The 24067-nt window shown below is 45.7% G+C and overlaps 1 protein-coding gene across 7 annotated transcripts in view; it reads left to right on the top strand.

Moving 5' to 3' along the window:
- The first annotated feature begins 989 nt into the window (after positions 1–989).
- Ppp2r1b (protein phosphatase 2 scaffold subunit Abeta) overlaps positions 990–24067 on the top strand; it is a 37730-nt gene continuing 14652 nt past the window's right edge. For 3 of the 7 annotated variants that reach the window (XM_075965927.1, XM_075965934.1, XM_075965929.1), the window contains exons 1-12: positions 992–1149; positions 1869–1959; positions 2315–2415; positions 5635–5867; positions 6443–6590; positions 10228–10383; positions 10855–10969; positions 11418–11488; positions 11748–11882; positions 13527–13700; positions 19798–19858; positions 23377–23531. In XM_075965927.1, the coding sequence (XP_075822042.1) occupies positions 1036–1149; positions 1869–1959; positions 2315–2415; positions 5635–5867; positions 6443–6590; positions 10228–10383; positions 10855–10969; positions 11418–11488; positions 11748–11882; positions 13527–13700; positions 19798–19858; positions 23377–23531 (1554 nt within the window). In that variant the 5' untranslated portion in view covers positions 992–1035. Of the gene's footprint in view, positions 1150–1868; positions 1960–2314; positions 2416–5634; positions 5868–6442; positions 6591–10227; positions 10384–10854; positions 10970–11417; positions 11489–11747; positions 11883–13526; positions 13701–19797; positions 19859–23376; positions 23532–24067 lie in introns of all 7 variants that reach the window. The other 4 variants (XM_075965931.1, XM_075965933.1, XM_075965928.1 and 1 more) reach the window with 4 other exon arrangements.

Raw genomic sequence — 24067 nt, 5'->3', positions numbered from 1 at the left:
GGGTCCCATGTTTTAAAAAGAAAAAAAAATCTTACCTCTTAAATTGCATTTATTAATAACTTGACAATTTCATGAAAGCGCAAAACAGTGTCACTTGAGAAACTGATAGTCTACAGAACTACCAGTCTGAGTCGCTTACATCTCAGTCTAAAACATAAAAAGACGGCGCATTCAAGTTACTTCATGCAAGTGAAAACTTTCCATGAGTTCTCCTCTAGGAGGACTTTTGGAGGTCTAGGGAGGCCAGTTTCCACCCCACCGAACTGGGGAGATTTAAAACTGGGCCTAGTTATGCTTGGTGCTTCTGCTTCTTGCTAAAGAGCGGTTAAAAAAAAAAAAAGGAAGACAATACAACAGAAGGCGCCATTGCAGTACCACACTGAAAAGAAACACAAAAACAAGGGAGCAGCATGTTTTGAACAGCTTGCGTGGAAAAAATATTGACTGGGGAGTTTGGACAGCACTGTTCATTTTCTCTCACCGCACACATTATTTGTCTTAAGGAGCGGGAGCCAGCCCAGATTTTGGCAAACAGGCCAGCGGAAGAGGTGGAGGGGTTGTGCGGAGGCTTCTCGCCCAGGGGGAAATTAGGGCTGAGACCCAGTGGCTCCAGGCCAGCCTGGAGTCTGGGGGTGGTGCTAAAGCTTCTTCCTCCTGGCCTAGGCTACTGTCTTTGGCTACCGAGGTTCGGCACCTATCACTCAAGAAGGCCCCTCTCTGTCAGAGCACAGCGAGCAGAGAATGAATCCCTGCCCATGTTTCTTTCGGCTGGGGAAAGGATGCAAGGGTTCCATTGGTTTTCTCAGCCCGCCCTTCTACTGGAGTCCAGATCCCCAGTTCAGGCAATGCGGGTCAGCCCGGAGGCTCAGCGCGCAGGCTAAACACTCGGTTCCTTCGCTTCCCCAAAGCGGGCGGCTTGGATTTAGCCCCGCCTGCCTGGGCGCGGGGCGTGGCCGGGGCGCGGGGCGTGGCCGGAGCGCGGGGCGTGGCCGGGGCGCAGGGCGGACGGCGGCGACTAGTCAGAGGAGGAAGAACATGGCGGGCGCGGCGGGGCCCGGGGCCGGTCCGGGCGCAGCGGGCGGAGATGGAGACGATTCGCTCTATCCGATCGCGGTTTTAATCGACGAGCTCCGCAATGAGGATGTGCAGGTACTAGATTGGGGCTGGGGAGCCGAGGCGAGCGCGGAGGCGCACATGGTAGGGAAGCGGGAAGGCCGGCTCAGCCGTGGGGGCGGCTCCGGGGTCGGCAGAACCCTAGTCGGCGTTCGTTCGGGACCCGGGGGCGGCGGCGGCTCCGCGGTGGTCCGCCTCAACTCTCAGCAGCCCTACCTCGAGCCTCCGGGTGGTGGCTCCGGCAGTGGGCGGGAAACCAGTTCCCGCGTCGGGTGGGCGAGCCCCGGTGGGTTGCGGAACCGCCCGGGAGCGGAGGAGCGGCCCGGCGGCCAGGGTCCCTTTGAAGTGCTGCGAGTGTCTGGCTCTGCCGGCAAACTGGCCCGGCTAGTTGGGTGGGAAGAGCGCCCCAGCTGATTAACTCAGATGTGATGGAACTTTTCTCTGAAAAGGGAGGAGTTGTGTTTAACCGTTTCACCTGCTTCCTTCCGTCCGGAGTTCTCTCTTTTCAGAATCTCCCACTGCCCCTGTGTTTTCATTCATTCATTTCTTTGCCGGCCCTTCAGTGCCCTCCCTGGGAAAGCCTCTGGCTAATGACGTGTTAAACGGCCCTTGAGTTCTTTTTAGGAATAAGGTGTAAGTGAAAGGCTCATCTTCGTTATATACTGTATGCCAGTGTCTCACCTGTTAGCTTTTCTCGACCTGAGTTGCAAGCATCTCTTTGCTTTGTTGTTGTTCTTCCCACTTTATTTTTAAAGCTCCGGCTCAACAGTATTAAGAAGTTATCGACTATTGCTCTAGCCCTGGGGGTGGAAAGGACTCGAACTGAACTGCTGCCTTTCCTTACAGGTATGTGTCCTTTAAAGAAACCCGTTCCATTTTCCATTGGCTTTCAAACTACTTTTTTTCTTTTCTTTTCTTTTTTTAGTTTGTTACCTACTGTAGAAATAAGTACTAGGTGGAGCAGGTGCCTTCTGCCAGGTGTCTAGAAATGTTAGGCCAGACAAACGCAAACATAAGCCGGGTAGCTAATGGAAAGGTAATTGATGTGAGATGTGAATTCCTTAATTCTGTGAAACATTCCGGAAGACTTCTGATTCGCACAAGGAAGAAAATGCTTTTAGGAGGGTAGTTGCAGCAGCTGTGTGGGTACCAGCTCAGTGGCACTTGCCCCTGTGGTCTAACCAACTGTTGTTATCTCCAGATACAATTTATGACGAAGATGAGGTGCTGTTGGCTCTTGCTGAGCAGCTGGGAAATTTCACTGGTTTGGTCGGAGGTCCTGACTTCGCCCACTGTTTGCTGGTGAGTTCTTATCTATGACTTACCTTCCTTTTGGAGCTCTGTTGACTCAACCGCGTCTTTATTTTCTGGGGATAGACATGCAGCAGCGTTTTCATGCAGTTCTTTTTATGGGCAGGTGGTAATTATGTTGATGAATGAATAATAGGCACTTCAGCTCTTGTATCAGCCAAATCCAAGAACTCGTGTCTGCTGCTGAAGACTTGCTAGAGATGAGGAGGAAGGGAACTTGATTTGGCTGTCTTTTTCTCTTTTGTTTGTTTGTATTTTTGAGACAGGGTCTTGCTATGTCGCCTTGATTGGCTTGAAATTCTATATAGACCAGGCTGGCTTCAAACTCATAGAGATCCTCCTGCCTCTGCTTCTGGAGGACTGAGATTAAAGGTGTGCGCCAACATGCAGATGAATGAGGCCTTAAAGGATGACTAGAAATGGATCACCTGGACAATGCCGGACTGGCTGTTGTAGGGCTTTAAATATTATATATATGATACTGGCTGCCATGGTTTCTAGCTATAGTATGAACTGTTCTTTAGAACTCCAGACGTAGATGGATGTTAGATGAGTGGAGACTTGTAGAGTTAGAAATGGCTGTCATTTCCCCCTCAGAATCTGCCTCTCTTTAGTTGTGTCTCCAGCTACCCAGTTATACATGTCCAACCTAGAAGATAACTGTTGTTTTTAGTGGTGCTAGAGATTGAAGCCAGGGCCTTTGCATGCTGGGTAAGTGATGGAGGAAGGTCATTGGCTAATAAAGGAACTGCCTTGGCCCATGTTATTGGTTAGGACATAGGTAGGTGGAGTAAACAGAACAGAATGCCGGGAGGAAGAGGAAGTGAGCTCAGACTCGACAGCTCTCCTCTCCGGAGCAGACGCTTCAGAGAGACGCCATGCCCAGCTCTCAGGCAGACGCACACTATGAAGCTCTGACCCAGGATGGACTTAGGCTAGAATCTTCCCGGTAAGACCGGTGCTCACAGATTATTAGAGATGGGTTGATTGGGATATCAGAATTAGCCAGTAAGGGCTAGAGCTAAGGGCCAAGCAGTGATTAAAAGAATACAGTGTCCGTGTAATTATTTTGGGTAAAGCTAGCCGAGTAGGCGGCTGGGGTGTTGGGGACGCAGCCCCGCCGCTCCTTATTACTACAGGTAAGTTCTCATTCACTGAGCTGCAGTCCAGCACTAGTAGGCTTTCTTCTTTTTTTGTTTTTTGTTTTGTTTTTTTTTTGAGACAGGGGTTCTCTGTAGCTTTAGAGCCTGTCCTGGAACTAGCTCTTGTAGACCAGGCTGCCCTCGAATTCACAGAGATCCACCTGCCTCTGCGTCATGAGTGCTGGGATTAAAGGCATATGCCTTCACCACTGGGCTAGAAGGCTTTCTTAAGTCCTCCCTTCCCTCCTTCCTCACCTCTTCCTGTAGACTTTTATCTATCCCAGTCAGTCTTAGAAAGCCCACTCGTGTGCTGAGCACTTGGTTTCCAGCTAGTGGCACTATTTTGGGAGGTTCTGGAGGCCTTAGGAGGTGAGAATAGCTGTAGGATGTAGGATGCTGGGGACAGCTTCTGGAGCGTGTCTTGCTTCTGTCCTTGGACTCTCTGCTTCTTTGTAGTAAGGCAGGGAAGTTCTTCTGCCCCGTTTTGTAACTGCCATGTTGTTCTGCTGAGGCTCATGGGCCAGGCAACCATGAAATGAATCTTTGAAACTGAACCAGATTAAATCCTTTGTTTCTGTTAGCTATTTTGGTTCACAGTAGCGAAAAAACTCATAATATATACACTGTGTTCCTCTTGATAATTCATTACACACACATTGGTCTTTCTGTTCACTGTAAACCCAGCTCATAGTGCCTTAAGACATTGGCTGTAGGTGTTACCTCTAGAGAGATGCTATTTAGAATTTCCTACAGCTGACTCCTTGTAAGTCAGACAACTGCATTTTGTGTGAGAGGCCTTTCCTGACCACCATTGAAGTAGCCTCATGATCACCCCCTTGCCCTACAGCCTGTTCTCATCGCATTCCACCATTGGATGTAGACTCCTTCATAGTGAGAAGCTTATTGCTTCTGGAGCCTAGGGCTGCAGCATAACAGAATTCACTGTGGAAAGAACGGGTGTTAGAGGGTTACAACTGTGGCACTTTGGGTTCAAAGCTGCTAGTGTATAAAAAATTGGAGTGAAAGTAAGCAGGAATGGTCATCAATGGGCAGAGTCCAAACAAGCCATTCTCTGGAGTTTGGCCTTCTCCTGTAGAAGTGAGAGGATGTTGCCGTAGACAGAGGACAGATCACGAGAGACCGACTAGTAAGACGTAGTGTCTTTTCAGTGGGCCTCTGACATCCTGTCTAGGAAAGAGCAGTGCTGTCTACCTTTTTGAACCATATCAAGCAGGCACACTTCTTCCCTTAAGTTCTGACCTTCACTCTTGGTCAGTTCTGCTGTGGAGTTTTGTTCTAGTTTCTGCAGCTGTGCCTTAAGCTGAATTTACTGGGATCAAATGCAAATTGAGAAAGTCAGCTGGAGGTTCAGAGAAACAGCCCATCTCCACTTCTGCCAGGCCGCCACATTCAATTACTGAAAAGTGCCAGACCTTGAACCTCTCCTGTCTTTTATGTCTCTGTAGCACGATCTCCCTGTCCCTGCATTTAATTAATATTTGCTTGTTCTGTCTGAAACTCCTATATGGCTCTTAGAAAGATTCTGAATGTATTTTGAAAAAAACCTGGTGTTGACTCAGCTTTTTATTGGTTGCATGAATTGATGCCACCAAGCGCTCATCGATAGATTGCTTGCACCTCTAAGAACGGTAGGATAGTGCACAAAAGGGTACGAACTAGGGAGCCTGGCCAGAAATCACCGTGCAGTGTGGCACCTACAGTCGGCCCTAGACTTGTTCTTAAGTCTGAATGTGGCTGCACATCATTTAAACGTCCTCTCCCAACAATAGTGATACTGTGTCAAGTCTCTTCCACGGTGTCACTTGTAGACACCATCTGGGGATTGCCATCTGGGACACGCGATCTTGGCTTTTCCACAGAAGTCGTGTCTTCAGGTTGGCCACACCATATGTTACCACTGTGTGAACTGAAAGTCACCATTTGGTCTGATGTAGCTGACATTCTGGTTACACGTGCCGTTTCCCTTCAGTCACATAAAAGGTGTCAATCTGTGGCTAACCGGATTTAATAAGTTGTTATCTCTGCTTTTCCTTTTTGATCTCCGCAGCCTCCTTTGGAAAGTTTGGCTACCGTGGAGGAGACTGTGGTTCGAGACAAGGCTGTGGAGTCCCTAAGGCAGATATCTCAGGAGCACACGCCTGTTGCTCTCGAAGCTCATTTTGTACCTCTGGTGAAGCGCCTGGCAAGTGGGGATTGGTTTACCTCTCGCACATCTGCATGTGGTTTGTTCAGCGTTTGCTATCCCAGAGCTTCAAATGCTGTCAAGGCAGAAATTCGACAGTAAGAGACTATTTTTTAGTGTTTGGGATTATTGGGGAGTCACAGCTAGAGTTTACAGAATGTTTTGCTGCCCTCAGCGCTTCTTACTGGGCTGCCAGGATTGGTGATGCTTTCTCATGTAGTTGCATATACTGATGGCTTTTGTGTATGTGTGTGTCTGTGGGTGCGCACATGAGTATGGGTGTGTGTGTTTCATGTGGCAACCTCTGGTGTTGGTGCTCAGGTACCTTCCTCCTTTTCTTTGAGACATTGGCTGGACCTTCACCACAGACTAGCCTACCTGACCTGCGAGCTTTCTGGGGTCCTCCCATTTCTGCCTCCCATCTTACCACCTCTGAGGTTGTAGGCACTGCCACTGTGTGCAGCTATTTCCGTAGGTCCTGGGGACTCTTGAGTGGGTGTCACATTTGGGAGGCAGGCACTTTCCTGACTGAGCTATTTTCCCGGTCCTTTCTTTACACCTGTAAGTAGAAACCATTAATGTTTATAAGGGAAAGATTCTAAATGGCCATCTCCTGGTTTTGGGGCATGTTTAACCAAGTGTTTGACAAGAAATACCTTATTTCATGCTGCAGGCACTTCCGTTCCCTGTGCTCAGATGACACACCAATGGTGCGACGTGCTGCTGCTTCCAAATTGGGTGAATTTGCAAAAGTTTTGGAATTAGACAGTGTGAAAACTGAAATTGTTCCATTGTTCACGAATCTAGCTTCAGATGAACAGGTAACTTTAGGCTTTAGATTTAGGAGATACAGATATGCTCTTTAGTAATTAAAAAACCACTTATTTGGGGAGTTTTGACTCTAATGTAGGGTCCTTTTGCTAAGTTAAAACTCAGTTCTGGCCTGGTGTTTATCCTAACGGTCCTATGTGTCTTTCTTAAGTAGACTCCACTTTTTTTTTTTTAAATTTATTTAACTTTATTTTATGTGCATTGGTGTGAAGGTGTCAGATCCCCTGGAACTGAATTTTCAGACAATTGTGAGCTGCCATGTGGGTGCTGGGAATTAAACCCGGGTCCTCGGGAAGAGCAGTCAGTGCTCTTAACTGCTGAGCCATCTCTCCAGCCCAGGCTCCACTTTCTTTAGTGGTTGTTAGGAAGAGTTAGAGAAGAACTAGGTTTGGTAACTAGGAAGCCCAGGGCTGTATCAGGGAAGAATATCTTTCAGGTTTGTGGACTGTACTGTGATATGGAGACTTTGGTAATTTCTGCACTAGTGTATGGTCTTACTGACTCAAGGGTCTGGTTTCTTTGGTGTAGAAATGATAGAAGTCCAGCTGTTTCTCAGTATGGGCAGTGGGGATGGTTGCAGGAGCGTCTGTAGAGCTGATGTCCACGTGTAAAGTGGTGTACATCGCCAGCTTGTACACATCCTCTTGTCTGAGCCACTTTTAGACTACTTGCAATACCTAATACAGCATAAGCCAGGGCTGGAGAGGTGGCTCAACCTGTGAAGGTGACAGTTGCCCATAATCTTCACAACCCATGCAAAGCTGGATGTCGTGGCATGCATCTGCAGTCTCAGCACTCCAGTTGTGAGGTAGGAGGCAGAGACAGGAGAATCACCCTGAAAATCATGGGCCAGCCAGCCTGGGGTGCACAGTGCAGCAGCAGAAACAAGAGAGACCCTGCCACAGAAAGGTGGAAGATAACCAAATCCCAAAAGTTGCCCTCTGACCTCCACATATGTGCTGTAGTGTGCATGTACCCACACTCTCACAAACACAATAAATAAATAATAAAGCTACAGTGTAAATGATCAATAAATAGTTATTATACTACTTTCTTTAGGGATTGGTGACAGGAAAATAGTCTGTATGTGTTTAGTACAGATAAAAATAGTTTCCCAAATATTTTGATCCATGGTTAGCTGAATCCATTGATGTGGGGGGAACCATGGCCAGACTGACTGTATCTCCCAGCCTGTTTTAAGTGGCTACATGTATTATGAAACTAGGTTCTTCTAACAGCCCATGGCACAGATACTCAAGGAAATGGAGGCCCACCTAGTTTATGAAGCTTGTTCAAGGCTATATTTATATATTTAGCTAGTTGTGGTTCAGTTGGGGTTTGAATGACTTTGGCCCCAGGTTTCTAAGTCTTACAGTTTGAATACTGGCAACATTTCAACATGCAGATGCCACACATACATGGTGGTTTCCATGTTGCAGCAGGACAAGCTTAGAATCCTTATTTGGAATTTAGCAGGTTATACTTCCCATGGCATAATTTGATGTTTTCTTTTATTTTCTATACTTCCTGCAGTATAGGCTAGGGATTTGCAGGTTTTCTGGCAAAGGCCAGCCAAAAAATATTTTTGGCTCTAGGGGTCATAGGTCCTTGTTAATTGTTGGACTTTGCTCTTGCATTGCTGAAGCAGCCACAGAGTATGGAAGCCAATGAACATTGAAACTCATACATTCATAGGTGGGCAGGCTGTTATCATTTGGTGCTCAGAAAATATTAAGTGCTTTGTTAGGAAATATGTATACACTGTGCCTTCTCTGACGACTGGTAGAAGATCTGCTCCTGGCTTACTCATTGACAGAAATATTTGTCGTTGAGTGCCTACATATGTGGGGCACAATTCTAGTGTTAAGGGCATAGAGGAACCCTGCTGTCATGGGACTTACATTTTAATGGAGAAAAACATGCTAAAAATCAGACATAAATGTTAGAAAAATAGTGTATGTAGTAGGACTTCCACTGCTAGTCAGTATAGGGCTCTGAAGAAGTGACCAATGACAGAAAAATGCTGTCTCCACTCCTTCCAGGAATGTAAGAGTCTGGTAAAGAGAGGACATGAGATAGGAAAAATCAACATTGGACCATGGTAGTTGGACGGGTCCAATAATCATGGGAGTGGAGAAGAAAGAAGGGGTGGTAGCATCATTAGCCCATAGAAGACTGCGGTTTTGGATTTTCTTCTCTGATGTAGTGAGGCTACCTAGATCTGGAGAAGAGGTGTGATATGTGATTTATGTTTTTGAAAGGTCATTCTGGCTTACGGGTGGACACCAAGTTGTAGGAGGGATAAGAATAGAAGGAGAAGGCCAGGTAGGAGACATTGATAAACTAGGCAGGTGGTGAGAGTACATGTGTACTGTGTTGAATTTGCATATGTATTGTATTATGTGTGTTTTATGCATGTTCGATTGTATTACATAGACAGTAACTTTTCTTGCTCCATTTCTCTTTGGTGCTCATAGGGTTATAGGTCTGATTTTCCCAAGTCTGAAATCGTAACTCCTAATGTCTAATTGAGCTTTAATTTTGTGTTTTCTCTTACTCAAAAGACATTCTTGTGTCCCATTTGGTACTGAGCAGCCTTATATATGGAAAAGCAGGTTGTCTCTGCCTTTCCAATTTTCTTCTCTGTTTACTAGACAGGGCTGTCTCAGTTTGAGTTTCAGCATTTCACTTCAACTGTTACTCGACTGTTGATCTTTCCTTCCTTCCGTGTCTTCCTTCGCACACTTCGTCTCGTTTTACTCTTATGGCCATGAGAGCTGGAAATAGCTTTCAAAGTGATCTCCCTTGTCCTTTAAACTCTTCGATTATGTTATTAGTTATTTGTGTAAGTCTATTTTTCAACTTCATATTATAATAAGGGTTTGAGTATAGCATTAAATTAAAAAAATAATCTTTATATTTTGAGACCAGTCAGATGTCCCAGTGGTAAAAGTTTTTGCCTGATTTCAGTGCTCAGAACCCATGGAAAGGTGGAACATCTGACTCCAGGATGTTGTCCTCCGACTTCCTCACACGTTATTCATATGCAGTTAATAACATTTAGAACATCCTTCTCATTGTCCTGAATAAGAACTTGACTGTAGTCAATATAATTTGAACAGAGTGTCACTTTTAAGCCTTTGACATGCAAAGAAGTTACTCAGCCATTTGAAGACCTAAAGACACCCCATCACATACGGAGGGTGTCTTAGTTAAGGTTTCTGTCGCTGCGATGAAACACACTGAAGGAAGCCAGAACAGGAACTCAAACAGGGAAGGAACCTGGAGGCAGGAGCTACAGAGGGGTGCTACATATTGGCTTGCACCCTGATGGCCTGCTCAGCCTGTTTTCTTATAGAACCCAGGACCACCTGCCCAGGGCTGGGACTACTCACAGTGGTCCTCCCCAAAAATAATTAAGAAAGTGACCTACAGACTTGCCTCCAGTTGGATCTTGTAGAGGCATCTTCTCAGTTGAGGCTCCCTGTTCTCAAGTTGACATAAATTAGCCAGCACGGTGGTGTTTCTCTCCCTCTGTCTTATGTGGTACCTGTGACAGCATCGCCTCACACTAACCCAGTGTGCCCTGTTTCAGCAGACTGACCGAACAGAATGTTTTTCCTTTAGGATTCTGTGCGCCTACTAGCTGTGGAAGCTTGTGTCAGTATTGCTCAGTTACTGTCTCAGGATGACCTTGAGGCCTTGGTAATGCCTACACTTCGGCAAGCAGCAGAAGATAAATCTTGGCGGGTTCGCTATATGGTAGCTGACAAATTTTCAGAGGTAAAATGCACTGACATTTCAGGTATTAAAAAAAAAACCTCAAAGTGCCGGGCGGTGGTGGCGCACACCTTTAATCCCAGCACTGGGGAGGCAGAGGCAGGCGGATCTCTGTGAGTTTGAGACCAGCCTGGTCTACAAGACCTAGTTCCAGGACAGGCTCCAAAACCACAGAGAAACCCTGTCTCGAAAAACCAAAAAAAAAAAAACCAAAAAAAAAAAACCAAAAAAAACCAAAACCAAACCTCAAAGTCATTTGCCCCACAGATTTTCTAACAAATATAGCTTATAAATTATGCTGGGTAGCAGGATATAACATCAAAAATTTAATCTTTCCATTTTGGGGCCAGTTGGATGACTCAGTGGGTGAAGTGTTTGCCATGCAAGCCTGTCAGCCTGTTGTGGTTACAGTATACATTTGAAGAGTACAGTATTTTGTTAGTATACATTAAACCTGTAGAAATTGTTTTCTAGCTCCAGAAAGCAGTGGGACCTAAAATCACACTTAATGACCTCATCCCCGCCTTCCAGAGCCTCCTTAAAGACTGCGAAGCTGAAGTCCGTGCAGCTGCTGCCCACAAAGTAAAAGGTGTGCCTGGCTGTGACCCCTTTGACCTTGATGTCACTGATTTGATGGGATTTTGGTTTTGTGTTTTTACTTAATATAGGACCCAAAATGTATAAATCAGAAAAAAATTAAAAATCAGTTCATGTAGCCACATTTCCACCCCCTTTGATGCATTTGTTAGGTCAGGAAGTTTGGCATAGCTTGGATTTGTAAGATGTTGCAGACAGAGATGGTGTCAGCATGCAGCTACTGCTCCATAGTTCACATCAAACCCCCACTGTATCTTGTTTCTTTAGTTTGAATTAGTTTGTCACACAGGGCATTTAGACCATGCAATGAGAAGGAGGCTCATTTTCCCCATTAGAGTTTATTTGCTTAGACATATGATTTCATTTGGGGCTGATGGAAAGAGTTGGTTAACTCTCTTTGGTTCCTTGACAGCATTGCATTTTCTGTTTATATGTTTCAGAACTTTGTGAGAATCTACCCACTGAAGGTAGAGAGACCATAATTATGAATCAAATCCTGCCCTATATAAAGGTGAATGTGACTGCATTTTATTTCATTTACTCTGCCTATGAAGCTCTTAGCATTTTAAACAAGGATGAGGCATAAATGAGTCAAATACATAACATTTGTGACAATATTTATAGTTAATTTGTGCATATCATAATTGCACACTGCTGCCGATACTTCACCAGGAGGTGTCTGGGTTATCTCCTCTGTGACTAGTGTTGTGTCGACTTCTTGGGAGGGGTGTGGAGGCTTTTGTTGTCTTTAATTTTTTATTCTGTTTTAGGAATTAGTGTCTGATACCAATCAGCATGTGAAATCAGCTCTAGCTTCTGTAATTATGGGACTATCGACAATTTTGGGCAAAGAGAATACCATTGAACATCTTCTGCCTCTCTTTTTAGCTCAGTTAAAGGATGAGGTGAGTCCAGCTATGAATTATTTTGTTTTGATGTTATTGATTTGATGTGATTTTGGTGACTTTACTAAAATAGGACCAAAAATGGGGGGTGGAGGGGAAGCCTTTATTTAGAGATTTGATAGTCTTTCTGTTTGGTATAGGGTTACAGGTTTCCCAAAAAATGGGCCCAAGGACTTATTAAAAAACAAACAAATGTAGTTGGGTATGGTGGCCCTTTAATTCTAGCATTGGGGAGGCAGAGGCAGGAGTAACTCTATGTTCAACACCAGCCTGGTCAACAGAGCAAGCTCCAGGACAGCCAGAGCTATAATGTAAAATCCTATCTCAAAATCCAAAACCACCCAAGCAAACTACAAACTCGGGGCTGGAGAGGTGGCTGAGTGGTTATGAGCACTGACTGCTCTAGAGGACTTGGGTTTGTCTCCCAACACCTACACAGCTCTAGTTCAAAGGGGTCTGATGCCCTCTTCTGACCTCTGCAGGCACCAGGCACACGTGGTGCACAGTCATACATCTAGGTAAAGTACTCATACATGTAAAATAAATAAGGCTTAAAACCACCCCAGAAATAGCTATCTTTTAAATTTTTTATATTATAGTCAATGGTTCCTTATTTTTAAAGCTAATATATCTTTGCCTAAACAGTATCTTTTATTTAAGTTTAAAATAGAGCATCAGATATTACCATTTAGGGGCTGGAGTTATGGCTCAGCAATTAAGAGGCCTGCTGCTTATAGAAGACCAAGGTTCCAATCCTGGCATCTACATTGAGTGGCCCACAACTACCTGTAACCCAGCTCTAGAGGATCTGACTCCCTCTTCTGGCCTTCGTGGGTACATGGGTACATGTATGTATTACACAGACAATACATGTACACAAATTAAAAATTCAAAAATTGGTGCCAGACATGATCTAATTTCTTTGTCATGTCATTAAACGTAATTGCCACAGTAGGCTTAGGTCTTGTATATATTTCTCCCAGATGTTGATGAGGAAGTGAGGCAGAGAGAGATAAGATGATGTCTGAGGTCTGCTGGCAGTGCAGATCTAGAATTTAATTCCAGGGCCTGGGCTTTTTACCATCTCATAGACTTCGTGCTTATTTATTAATTAAATGTCTAAAAACTTAATTGTGTGTGTGTGCGTGCATATACATGTTCACGCAGAGCTCAAAGGCTATCTTTGTAGACTCAGGTCTCTCCATCCACCATTCCATGGGTTCTGGGGATTAAATCCAGGTTGCCAGGTGTGTGAGGCAATCACCTTCCTGCTGAGCCATCTTGCCTGCCAATTTGTTAATTAATTTTTAAAATTGGCATACAAAGTAATGAAATCTCAGGCTTTTTACTGACATTCTGGTTAAGATCAGTTGCATTGTATCTTGAATTATCTGTGTAATTTGCATTTAAGATTTCCTTCTGCTTGTAGTTCTTTTCGTTGGTACTGGCTGTTGAAACCAGGGCTCTGTGCAAGCTGGGCAAATGTTTGACCACTAAGCTGTGTCTCAGCTCTTTGCCCCTCAGATTTTTAAGCCTGAGTCAGTACTAAATTTTATTTAGCACTTTTTATTTTATCATGCCAGGAGGGTACTGGGCAAAGGAGTTAATTTTCACATGTAGTCTCTGGGGCTTGTGTGTTTATAGTGTCCGGAAGTTCGTTTGAATATCATCTCCAATTTGGATTGTGTAAATGAGGTGATTGGAATCCGTCAACTCTCTCAGTCTCTTCTTCCTGCCATAGTGGAACTGGCTGAAGATGCCAAGTGGAGGGTCCGCCTGGCTATCATTGAGTATATGCCGCTGCTGGCGGGCCAGCTGGTGAGTTCATGGGCTCTGTGAATGGTAGGGTCTATCAGATCATGGAGCAGGGCATGGTGAGTAGGAGGCCAGGTAGTCTGTCTGGTCTGGTTCAATTAGATGTACCGAGGTAAATTCTTTGGCTGTAGGATGGTTTTTATTTTCAGTAGTGCAGTAAGACCTAACAGAATGGTGTTCTAGAAACACATTTACCTTGCTGCCCTCCTCATGATAAAGTATATTCGTTCATGTAATAGAAATGTTGTATTATTTAAAACCTTTGTGCCGGGCGGTGGTGGCGCACGCCTTTAATCCCAGCACTTGGGAGGCAGAGGCAGGCGGATCTCTGAGTTCGAGACCAGCCTGGTCTACAAGAGCTAGTTCCAGGACAGGCTCCAAAACCACAGAGAAACCCTGTCTCGAAAAAACCAAAAAATAAACCAAAAAACCTTTGTGACTTAAGAACTGATCCATGGAAGCAAACAGATAGGTTCAGGATAAGTCAGTTTAACTTTTTGTTCCAGGTACCTTTTTGTTTGTCTCTGTCCTAAGCATAATGAACGTAGCTTTTTCCTGCATCCTGATGACAGGAAGTTGAGGCTGCACCACACAAAGAGCTCATATCGCTGGTTGTTTTGAATAGTCCTGTTACCACACTGGCTGCTATTCTTTGGGTTTCATTATTATTTTTATTCTAATGAATATGACTAATTAAAATGTCAAAGCTGGGCGTTATAGCCACATGCTTCCCTTTCTTTATTACTAGGTGCATACAAACAGGAAGCTCGACAGCTTCACCTCATGGGAGCCTCTAGACTCTGAGGGCTTCAGGAGTTGTTAAATGTGTAGCTGGGGAGATGGACAAGTGATTGCTCTAGGGCAGGAACTGTGTGGTGTGTAATGTCCAGTGGCCACTGAGTGTGAGTTATTAATTAGACACTTGGATGAAGGGAGACCTGCATGGTTTTTAAAAATGCTCATAATATCAGTTCTTTGCTGATATTACTATACTTTGTTGTCCCCCACCCCCAAGGCTTATTTCCATTTCTTTCAGATCACACCATATGGGGTTCATATTTTCTTGACCACTGCATCGTATTGCTAATTTTGGTGTTATGAATATGCATCTTATAGATGGCCACGGCATTGTGTTTTAATAAATTTTTTCCTTTTTTATTAAGAATTTTTTACTACAATCTTTTCTCACTTTACATAGCTATCCCTGTTCCCACTCTCTCCCCTCCTCCCACCGTACTTTTCCCTCCACCCCACTCCCCCATCCTCTCTTCAGAAAGGGTAAGGCATCCCATGGGGAGTCAGTAAAGTCTGACACTTCACTTTGAGGCAAGACCAAGTCCCTACCACCTATATCTAGACCGAGCAAGGTATCCTTCCAAAGAGAATGTGCTCCAAGACAATAGTTCAAGCACTAGGGATAAATCCCGGTCCCACTGCCAGTGGCCCCACAGACTGCCCAAGCCTCCCAACTGTCCTCCACATTCAAAGGGCCGACTTTGATCTTATGCAGGTTCCCCTACTATCAGTCCAGAGTCAGTGAGCTCTGACTAGCTCAGGTCAGCTGTTTCTGTGGGTATCACCATCATAGTCATGACCCCTTTGCTCATATTATTGCTCTACCTCTAACATCTCTTGGACTGGCCTCTGGAAACTTGACCCAGTGCTTTGCTGTGGATATCTATATCTGCTTCCATCCGTTGCTGGATGAAGGTTCTATGATGACAATTAAGATAGTCATCAATCTGATGACATGTTCGGGTGTCCTCTCCATTGTTGCTTAGAGTCTTAGCTGGGGTCATCCTTGTGGATTCCTGGGATTTTCCCTAATGCCATGTTTTTTTGCTAGCCCTTTAATGTCTCCCTCAATCAAGGGAGACATTTCCTTTCTCTCCCTCTCTGTCCTTTCCCCCTCTTGAGCATTGAAGTGCTCTGTTCTTCAAAGTGAATGCCAAAGATCCCAGCATATCCATGTGTCAGGTGAAGTCACTTTGTCACGCTTCTCCACCATCTCTTCCAAATACTGATCTGCTCTTCAGATCTTTGTCATTGTCTGGAGTGGAAAGCAGTGGTGGCTAATAATGGGTTTGTTGGACTGAAACATCTGTCTGGAAGAAAGGTGGTTATATTTACCATTTCTTTGAACCTTAGCTTCACCAGACCTGGAAAGTCTCCAAAGACTGCCCGGGATATACAGAGCAGTGTCCAAGGGCCGCCAGTGGTATACAGAGCAGTGTCTAAGGGCCGCCAGTGATATACAGAGCAGTATCTAAGGCCGCCAGTGGTATACAGAGCAGTGTCTAAGGCCGCCAGTGATATACAGAGCAGTGTCTAAGGCCGCCAGTAATATACAGAGCAGTGTCTAAGGCCGCCAGTGATATACAGAGCAGTGTCTAAGGCCGCCAGTGATATACAGAGCAGTGTCTAAGGCCGCCAGTGATATACAGAGCAGTGTCTAAGGCCGCCAGTGATATACAGAGCAGTGTCTAAGGCTGCCAGTGGTATACAGAGCAGTGTCTAAGGCCGCCAGTGATATACAGAGCAGTGTCTAAGGCCGCCAGTGGTATACAGAGCAGTGTCTAAGGCCGCCAGTGATATGCAGAGCAGTGTCCAAGGGCCGCCAGTGATATACAGAGCAGTGTCTAAGGCCGCCAGTGGTATACAGAGCAGTGTCTAAGGCCGCCAGTGATATGCAGAGCAGTGTCCAAGGCCGCCAGTGATATACAGAGCAGTATCTAAGGCTGCCAGTGATATGCAGAGCAGTGTCCAAGGGCCGCCAGTGATATACAGAGCAGTGTCTAAGGGCCGCCAGTGATATACAGAGCAATGTCTAAGGCCGCCAGTGATATACAGAGCAATGTCTAAGGCCGCCAGTGATATGCAGAGCAGTGTCTAAGGCCGCCAGTGATATACAGAGCAGTGTCTAAGGCTGCCAGTGATATGCAGAGCAGTGTCCAAGGGCCGCCAGTGATATACAGAGCAGTATCTAAGGCCGCCAGTGGTATACAGAGCAGTGTCTAAGGCCGCCAGTGATATACAGAGCAGTGTCTAAGGCCGCCAGTAATATACAGAGCAGTGTCTAAGGCCGCCAGTGATATACAGAGCAGTGTCTAAGGCCGCCAGTGATATACAGAGCAGTGTCTAAGGCCGCCAGTGATATACAGAGCAGTGTCTAAGGCCGCCAGTGATATACAGAGCAGTGTCTAAGGCTGCCAGTGGTATACAGAGCAGTGTCTAAGGCCGCCAGTGATATACAGAGCAGTGTCTAAGGCCGCCAGTGGTATACAGAGCAGTGTCTAAGGCCGCCAGTGATATGCAGAGCAGTGTCCAAGGGCCGCCAGTGATATACAGAGCAGTGTCTAAGGCCGCCAGTGGTATACAGAGCAGTGTCTAAGGCCGCCAGTGATATGCAGAGCAGTGTCCAAGGCCGCCAGTGATATACAGAGCAGTATCTAAGGCTGCCAGTGATATGCAGAGCAGTGTCCAAGGGCCGCCAGTGATATACAGAGCAGTGTCTAAGGGCCGCCAGTGATATACAGAGCAATGTCTAAGGCCGCCAGTGATATACAGAGCAATGTCTAAGGCCGCCAGTGATATGCAGAGCAGTGTCTAAGGCCGCCAGTGATATACAGAGCAGTGTCTAAGGCCGCCAGTGATATACAGAGCAGTGTCCAAGGCCGCCAGTGATATACAGAGCAGTGTCTAAGGCCGCCAGTGATATACAGAGCAGTGTCTAAGGCCGCCAGTGATATACAGAGCAATGTCTAAGGCCGCCAGTGATATGCAGAGCAGTGTCTAAGGCCGCCAGTGATATACAGAGCAGTGTCTAAGGCCGCCAGTGATATACAGAGCAGTGTCTAAGGCCGCCAGTGATATACAGAGCAGTGTCTAAGGCTGCCAGTGATATACAGAGCAGTGTCTAAGGCCGCCAGTGATATACAGAGCAGTGTCTAAGGCCGCCAGTGATATGCAGAGCAGTGTCTAAGGCTGCCAGTGATATACAGAGCAGTGTCTAAGGCTGCCAGTGATATACAGAGCAGTGTCTAAGGGCCACCAGTGGTATACAGAGCAGTGTCTAAGGCCGCCAGTGATATACAGAGCAGTGTCTAAGGCCTCCAGTGATATACAGAGCAGTGTCTAAGGCCGCCAGTGGTATACAGAGCAGTGTCTAAGGCCGCCAGTGATATACAGAGCAGTGTCTAAGGCCGCCAGTGATATACAGAGCAGTGTCTAAGGCCGCCAGTGATATACAGAGCAGTGTCTAAGGCCGCCAGTGATATACAGAGCAGTGTCTAAGGCTGCCAGTGATATACAGAGCAGTGTCTAAGGCTGCCAGTGATATGCAGAGCAGTGTCTAAGGCTGCCAGTGATATACAGAGCAGTGTCTAAGGGCCGCCAGTGATATACAGAGCAGTGTCTAAGGGCCGCCAGTGATATGCAGAGCAGAGTGGAAAGAAGACAGATGGTGTCTTGGCTGGTTTACACCTTTGTGACTGGGGTGACATGCATCAGTCATGAACAGACATTGTGTTTTACCATCCTGTCTTGTTAGCTTATCTGTTGTAGGCCGCTTGTTTGTTTCCTCCCAGACTCCTGAAATAATCACACAGAAACTATATTTTTTAAATCCCTGCTTGACCAGTCACTTAAGCATATTGCTAGCTAACTCTTACATCTAGAATTAACCTATTTCCATTATTTTATATTTTACCATGAGGCTCATGGCCTACCGGCAAGGTTCCAGCTGACATCTTACGTCTTTTCCCTCTGGCAGCTACATGGCAGTCTCCCCGACTCCTTCTTCCTTCTCCCAGCATTCAGTTTAGTTCCCCCCCCACCTCTATTCTGCTCTGCACAGCTCAAGGCAGTTTTTTTTTTTTTATTAACCAGTGGTATTCACAGCATACAGAGGGGAATCCCACATCACATATTATTCATTTGATTTTCCTTTTTTTAAAGGTTGACTTATTTTTATGTTTGAGTGTTTTTCTTGCACAAGAATGTGAAGCATATGCAGGCCTGGTACCTGTCTAAGCCAGACGAGGGCATTGTAGACTCTAGAATTCAAGTTACAGATAGTTGTGAGCTGTCATGTGGGTGCTAGGACGCAAACTCTGGCCTTCTGCAAGAGTCTCAAGTGCTCTGAATGGTTGAGGCATCTCTCTCACCTCAGTTTATGCATTCTTAATTTTTCTTTATGTGTAAAATTTTCTAAGTTAGTCAATTTATAGGATTCTCTTAAGACTATCCCATCTTGTTTATAGGCTTTGATAAGTAAATAAAAAGTTAAACCACAAAATATCTGAAGGAGATTAAAGGAAAATCCTCAGCCTGGAATAAAAATGAACTCAGAGCTGTTGCTGTAGGAGGCAAAGTGCCTTTCAGATTGGTCACAGCAAGATGAAGTCGTTCGGTATAAAGCATAGCACCGTTCTTCTTGGTCTTTATTTAAAAATACATCGTCACTGGCCAGGAATGTCTTAGACTTGAACCAGAAGAATAAGCATAATGACTTCAGAAGGAGGCACCAGGAACATGTGCATCATGGAGCGTCCCTGTGTACTGTGTATGTCCCTTGACCAGAGGTCTAGAGACCTCTTGTCCCTAGTCTGTGTGAGGTGACCAGCAGCTGGAGAGCCAGGATGGTTCCAGCTGTCACTTCTACCCTTTGCCCTACACATTTGGTTCCTGTCTTTTTCTTTTGCTTTCTGTCATGCCCCACCAATGCTATCTTCTGTGGGAGATATCTTGGTGTCACTTGCCACATTCTGAAGGACTTGCTGTTAACCAAAAAGGAGCAATGCAAATTACCAAGCCTTTCAGTGGCCATTTTTCTGGGAAACTCATTTTCCCACGGCATCTGGATCTGCTGGGCAGACTTTCTGCTGTGCCGTGCCTGCTTATCTCAGTCCTGTGCACGACATAGGTCCTGTCCTGCTTTTGTTTTCTGCCTAGTAAGAGAGTTGCAAGTCTACAGCACTGTTTTGTCGTCAGCTTGTTCGCGTGTGTGTCTTTAGTTTTTAGGTAATTACTGAGCAACGTAAATAGAGCCTCTTGTTCTAACTTTGGAAATGTTTATTAATGGAATCTTCTGTATCCATAGGGTGTGGAGTTTTTTGATGAAAAGCTGAATTCTTTGTGTATGGCCTGGCTTGTGGATCATGGTGAGTAGACAAGTTAAAGCAGATATTCTGGGACGCCCAGGCTTCCGCATGTGTCTGAGATGGTCACACATGGCCCTTTAGAGAAGAGGCCTGCAGGGCACCTTCTTTGCCTTCACAGCACAGTGCTGAGGGGAGGTCATTGAGGTTCCACCAGCTTTCTCTGACTGTATAAACATCTCACTTATTTCTCACTGTGTGGCCCTGGCTGGCCTGCCTCTGTCTACTGAGTGCTGGGAGCAGAGGCAGGACTGCCATGCCCAACCTGACTACAAATTTGACATTTGTACTTCCTGTTATTTTCTGTTTTAATTGTACTTTCTGTGCTGAGAAATTTCTTTGCCTTCTCCCATCTCATGCCACCTGTGGGCTTCAGACTCTTAGATGTACATTTCTTCCAGCCACACGGCTTGCAGCTGACCTGCTGCCTTTGGTGTCCTCAGATGTGCAAAGGTACAGTAGGAGCTGGGACATTCCTGTGCCCTAGAACAGAGCCAGGGTTTTGATTTCGTGAGAAGAAGGCTTTCCTCTGCCTGCTGCTGCTGGGCTGGAGATCATGGGCTCAGGGAAGGTCTCATTGGACAGGGATGGGCAGGTGCCTTTCTGTGCACAGTGTACATGCTCCTTTGTCCCCATCCACCTGGTGTGTGCAGTGTACATGCTCCTTTGTCCCCATCCACCTGGTGTGCACAGTGTACATGCTCCTTTGTCCCCATCCACCTGGTGTGTGTGCACAGTGTACATGCTCCTTTGTCCCCACCCACCTGGTGTGTGTGCAGTGTACATGCTCCTTTGTCCCCACCCACCTGGTGTGTGTGCAGTGTACATGCTCCTTTGTCCCCACCCACCTGGTGTACACAGTGTACATGCTCCTTTGTCCCCATCCACCTGGTGTGTGCAGTGTACATGCTCCTTTGTCCCCACCCACCTGGTGTGTGCACAGTGTACATGCTCCTTTGTCCCCACCCACCTGGTGTGTGTGCAGTGTACATGCTCCTTTGTCCCCACCCACCTGGTGTGTGCACAGTGTACATGCTCCTTTGTCCCCACCCACCTGGTGTGTGTGCAGTGTACATGCTCCTTTGTCCCCACCCACCTGGTGTGTGTGCAGTGTACATGCTCCTTTGTCCCCACCCACCTGGTGTGTGCACAGTGTACATGCTCCTTTGTCCCCACCCACCTGGTGTGTGTGCAGTGTACATGCTCCTTTGTCCCCACCCACCTGGTGTGTGCACAGTGTACATGCTCCTTTGTCCCCACCCACCTGGTGTGTGCACAGTGTACATGCTCCTTTGTCCCCACCCACCTGGTGTGTGCACAGTGTACATGCTCCTTTGTCCCCACCCACCTGGTGTGCACAGTGTACATGCTCCTTTGTCCCCACCCACCTGATGTGTGCACAGTGTACATGCTCCTTTGTCCCCATCCACCTGGTGTACACAGTGTACATGCTCCTTTGTCCCCACCCACCTGATGTGTGCACAGTGTACATGCTCCTTTGTCCCCACCCACCTGGTGTGGGAGGGGCTGTGTCAGGTCTCAGACTTGGTAGCTTTGGTTCTGCCTGAGCCCCATTCCAGTGAGTCCCTTCAAGTTCTCATATGATTTTTCCCTATGAGCTTTGGGTCCATGTTTGGTGGGTGTGATGAGCATCCTGTTGTGGCTTCCCAGTAAACTACACTTTATGTAGTGAGGGCATTTTATCTGTGGGCAGGCATTGTGACTAGGTACCAGGAAAGAATAAGAGTATTTGTGTCTGCTTACATCTGTAGGTGGTTTTGTTAACAGCGTATTTGTATCATATGTCTAAGTGAGAAAGGAAGGTTGTGAAGCTGTGTATGACAATCTGTTAGGACATATGTATGGATACAGCTGGTGCTTTTAAACTCCATTGTAAAGACTTCTTTTTTTCTCAAAAGTTAAGTTTTTATACCATTTAAAAATGATAAAAAAATGATCATAGGAAAGGTGCATTTTTTTTTTTTTTAATTCTGTATGTGTGTGTGTGTGTCTGTGAGGTTGTGCATGTGCTTGCAGGTACTCTGAGAGGCCAGAGAGGGCATCAGACCCTGAGCTGGAGCTGGGATTGCAGACATTTGCACACCTCCTAGCTTGGGTGCTAGGAACTCAACTCTAGTCTTCTGGAAGAGCAGTATGCATTTTCTTAATCACTGAGCCATCTCCCAGTCTAAGAAATTATCTATTTAAGAAGGTTTATTTTTGGTAAATATTAGTGTGAGTGGCATTTTTATTACCTCCTTTGAAAGCTAGCCTTCTGGATGAAGACAGGCTTTTTTATTTTTTCCTTTCAAATTTTGAAGGACTTTAAGGTCCAATATTCTACAAGGAGATTAATAACACCTCTTCTGTGTAGGAGTGCTTGCTGTATGCAACCTGAGTATTTTTTTCCAACTTGAGGACTGGTGGAGTTTAGGTATAGAGACTTCATGACTCCCTGATGCCATGGCTGGATGGTGGCTGAGAATGTCCACTTCACCGTGGGCTTTCCATCTCTGCCATCATCATCATCATCATCATCATCATCATCATCATTATTATTATATATTCCTTCTTTTCTTCTATGAGACAGTGAGACAGGGTTTCTCTGTGTAGCCTGGGCTGTCCTGGAACTTGCTCTGTAGAGCAGGCTGACCTGAAACTCAAGAGATCCACCTACCTCTGCCTCCCAAGTGCTAGGGTCAAAGGTGTGCACCAGCAGAACACAGCATCCTACAGCTTTTGCATTTTAACTTAGAATTTTATAATTGGGAGAAAAATTACGTTTTTCACAGTGAGCAGATTTCTTTGGGAACGTCCCCTACCCTCCTTGGGCATGAAACTGCTGAAGACCACTGTGAGCAGTGGAGAAGCTGAGGGAGGAAGAGAACATGAAGGCTGTGTTTTTGTCAGTGGGCAGTGTGGACACAAAGGGAGGGCTCCATGAGAGGAAGTTAAACAAAAGTTCTGAGTTTTGTTTTTCTGAGTGGTGGGGACACTTCATTTATTAATTTATCTTTTATAGGACAAAGAAAATATTAAAGTGAGAATAGACAGAGTTAGATAGTTAAAAAAAGCTTTTCAGATCAGTCTGACCGTGAGGGGAAAGACAGACATACAGATAAAACAAGGAGTGAAAACTGGCAGAACTCGGGAAAGGCTTGCATTCCTCTGAAAACAGAAGTTAGAGGTGCCAGGAACATAGTAGGCATCTGGCCAAGTAGAGTTCAGTGCAGTTGAGGTCTTGGTCAAGGCTCTGTCTCTGGTTACTTTGGCAGTGGAACCCTGTGTTAGTGACATTGTAGTAAGAACAATCATTTTATTAAAATAAAACATTTATTAAAAACCAGTAGCTAGGAGAAAAACATGGCACTCTCGTCCTTGGACGCGAGCATTTTAGAACTGCGGTGGCTGTGCTTCAGCAGGATTATCACCAAATATGCGACCTTAGGTTTGCACAGAGTTTGTTTTGGGTCTGTGTGAAAAGCAAGAAGCTGAAGACGTTCTCTTGCTCTCTCCTGCAGTATATGCCATCCGGGAAGCTGCCACCAACAACCTCATGAAGTTAGTGCAGAAATTTGGTACAGAGTGGGCCCAGAATACCATCGTCCCTAAAGTGTTAGTAATGGCGAATGATCCTAATTACCTGCATAGGATGACCACTTTATTCTGCATTAATGTAAGTATTACACAGTACTATTCCTAAACTCAGGCATCAAGTTATTCTTGGTATATTTTTAAGTTCTGAATGAGCTATCTTCTCTTTGAGGTGCATTTTGTATACTGAAATTTGGATAATTAGAGAAAAGGCTGATTTAAAAATCCGGAGCTGGAGAGATGGCTCAGTGGACAGGAGTGCCCCTGTTCGCCTAGAGGACCTGAGTTTGGTCTCAAGCACCCCTGTCAGGCAGCTCACAACTTTTGTAACTGCAGCTGCTGCTGCTGGTGGCTCTGACTCCTCTCATCTCCCACATCATCCTCCTCCCCATGAATTCACACAGCGTGAGATAAAACTAAATATTTAAAACTTGTAGTATTTTAAATACTGCCATTTTATTGTATGTTTTGGCGTAGGTCTTTCATGAGAGCCACCTCATGTTCCTTGGATGTTCAAGTAGGAAACAGTTTTCTGTTGGTCAATTGCCTTGCCTTTAAATATTAGTTTCTCTGGAGTTCGGGTGTATTAAGAAAGTTTTAAATGTGCCATGTTACTTG

Source organism: Microtus pennsylvanicus, chromosome 3, assembly GCF_037038515.1.
Source record: "Microtus pennsylvanicus isolate mMicPen1 chromosome 3, mMicPen1.hap1, whole genome shotgun sequence".
In the NCBI taxonomy this organism is placed as follows: domain Eukaryota; kingdom Metazoa; phylum Chordata; class Mammalia; order Rodentia; family Cricetidae; genus Microtus; species Microtus pennsylvanicus.
This window is presented reverse-complemented; position numbering and strand designations above follow the sequence as displayed.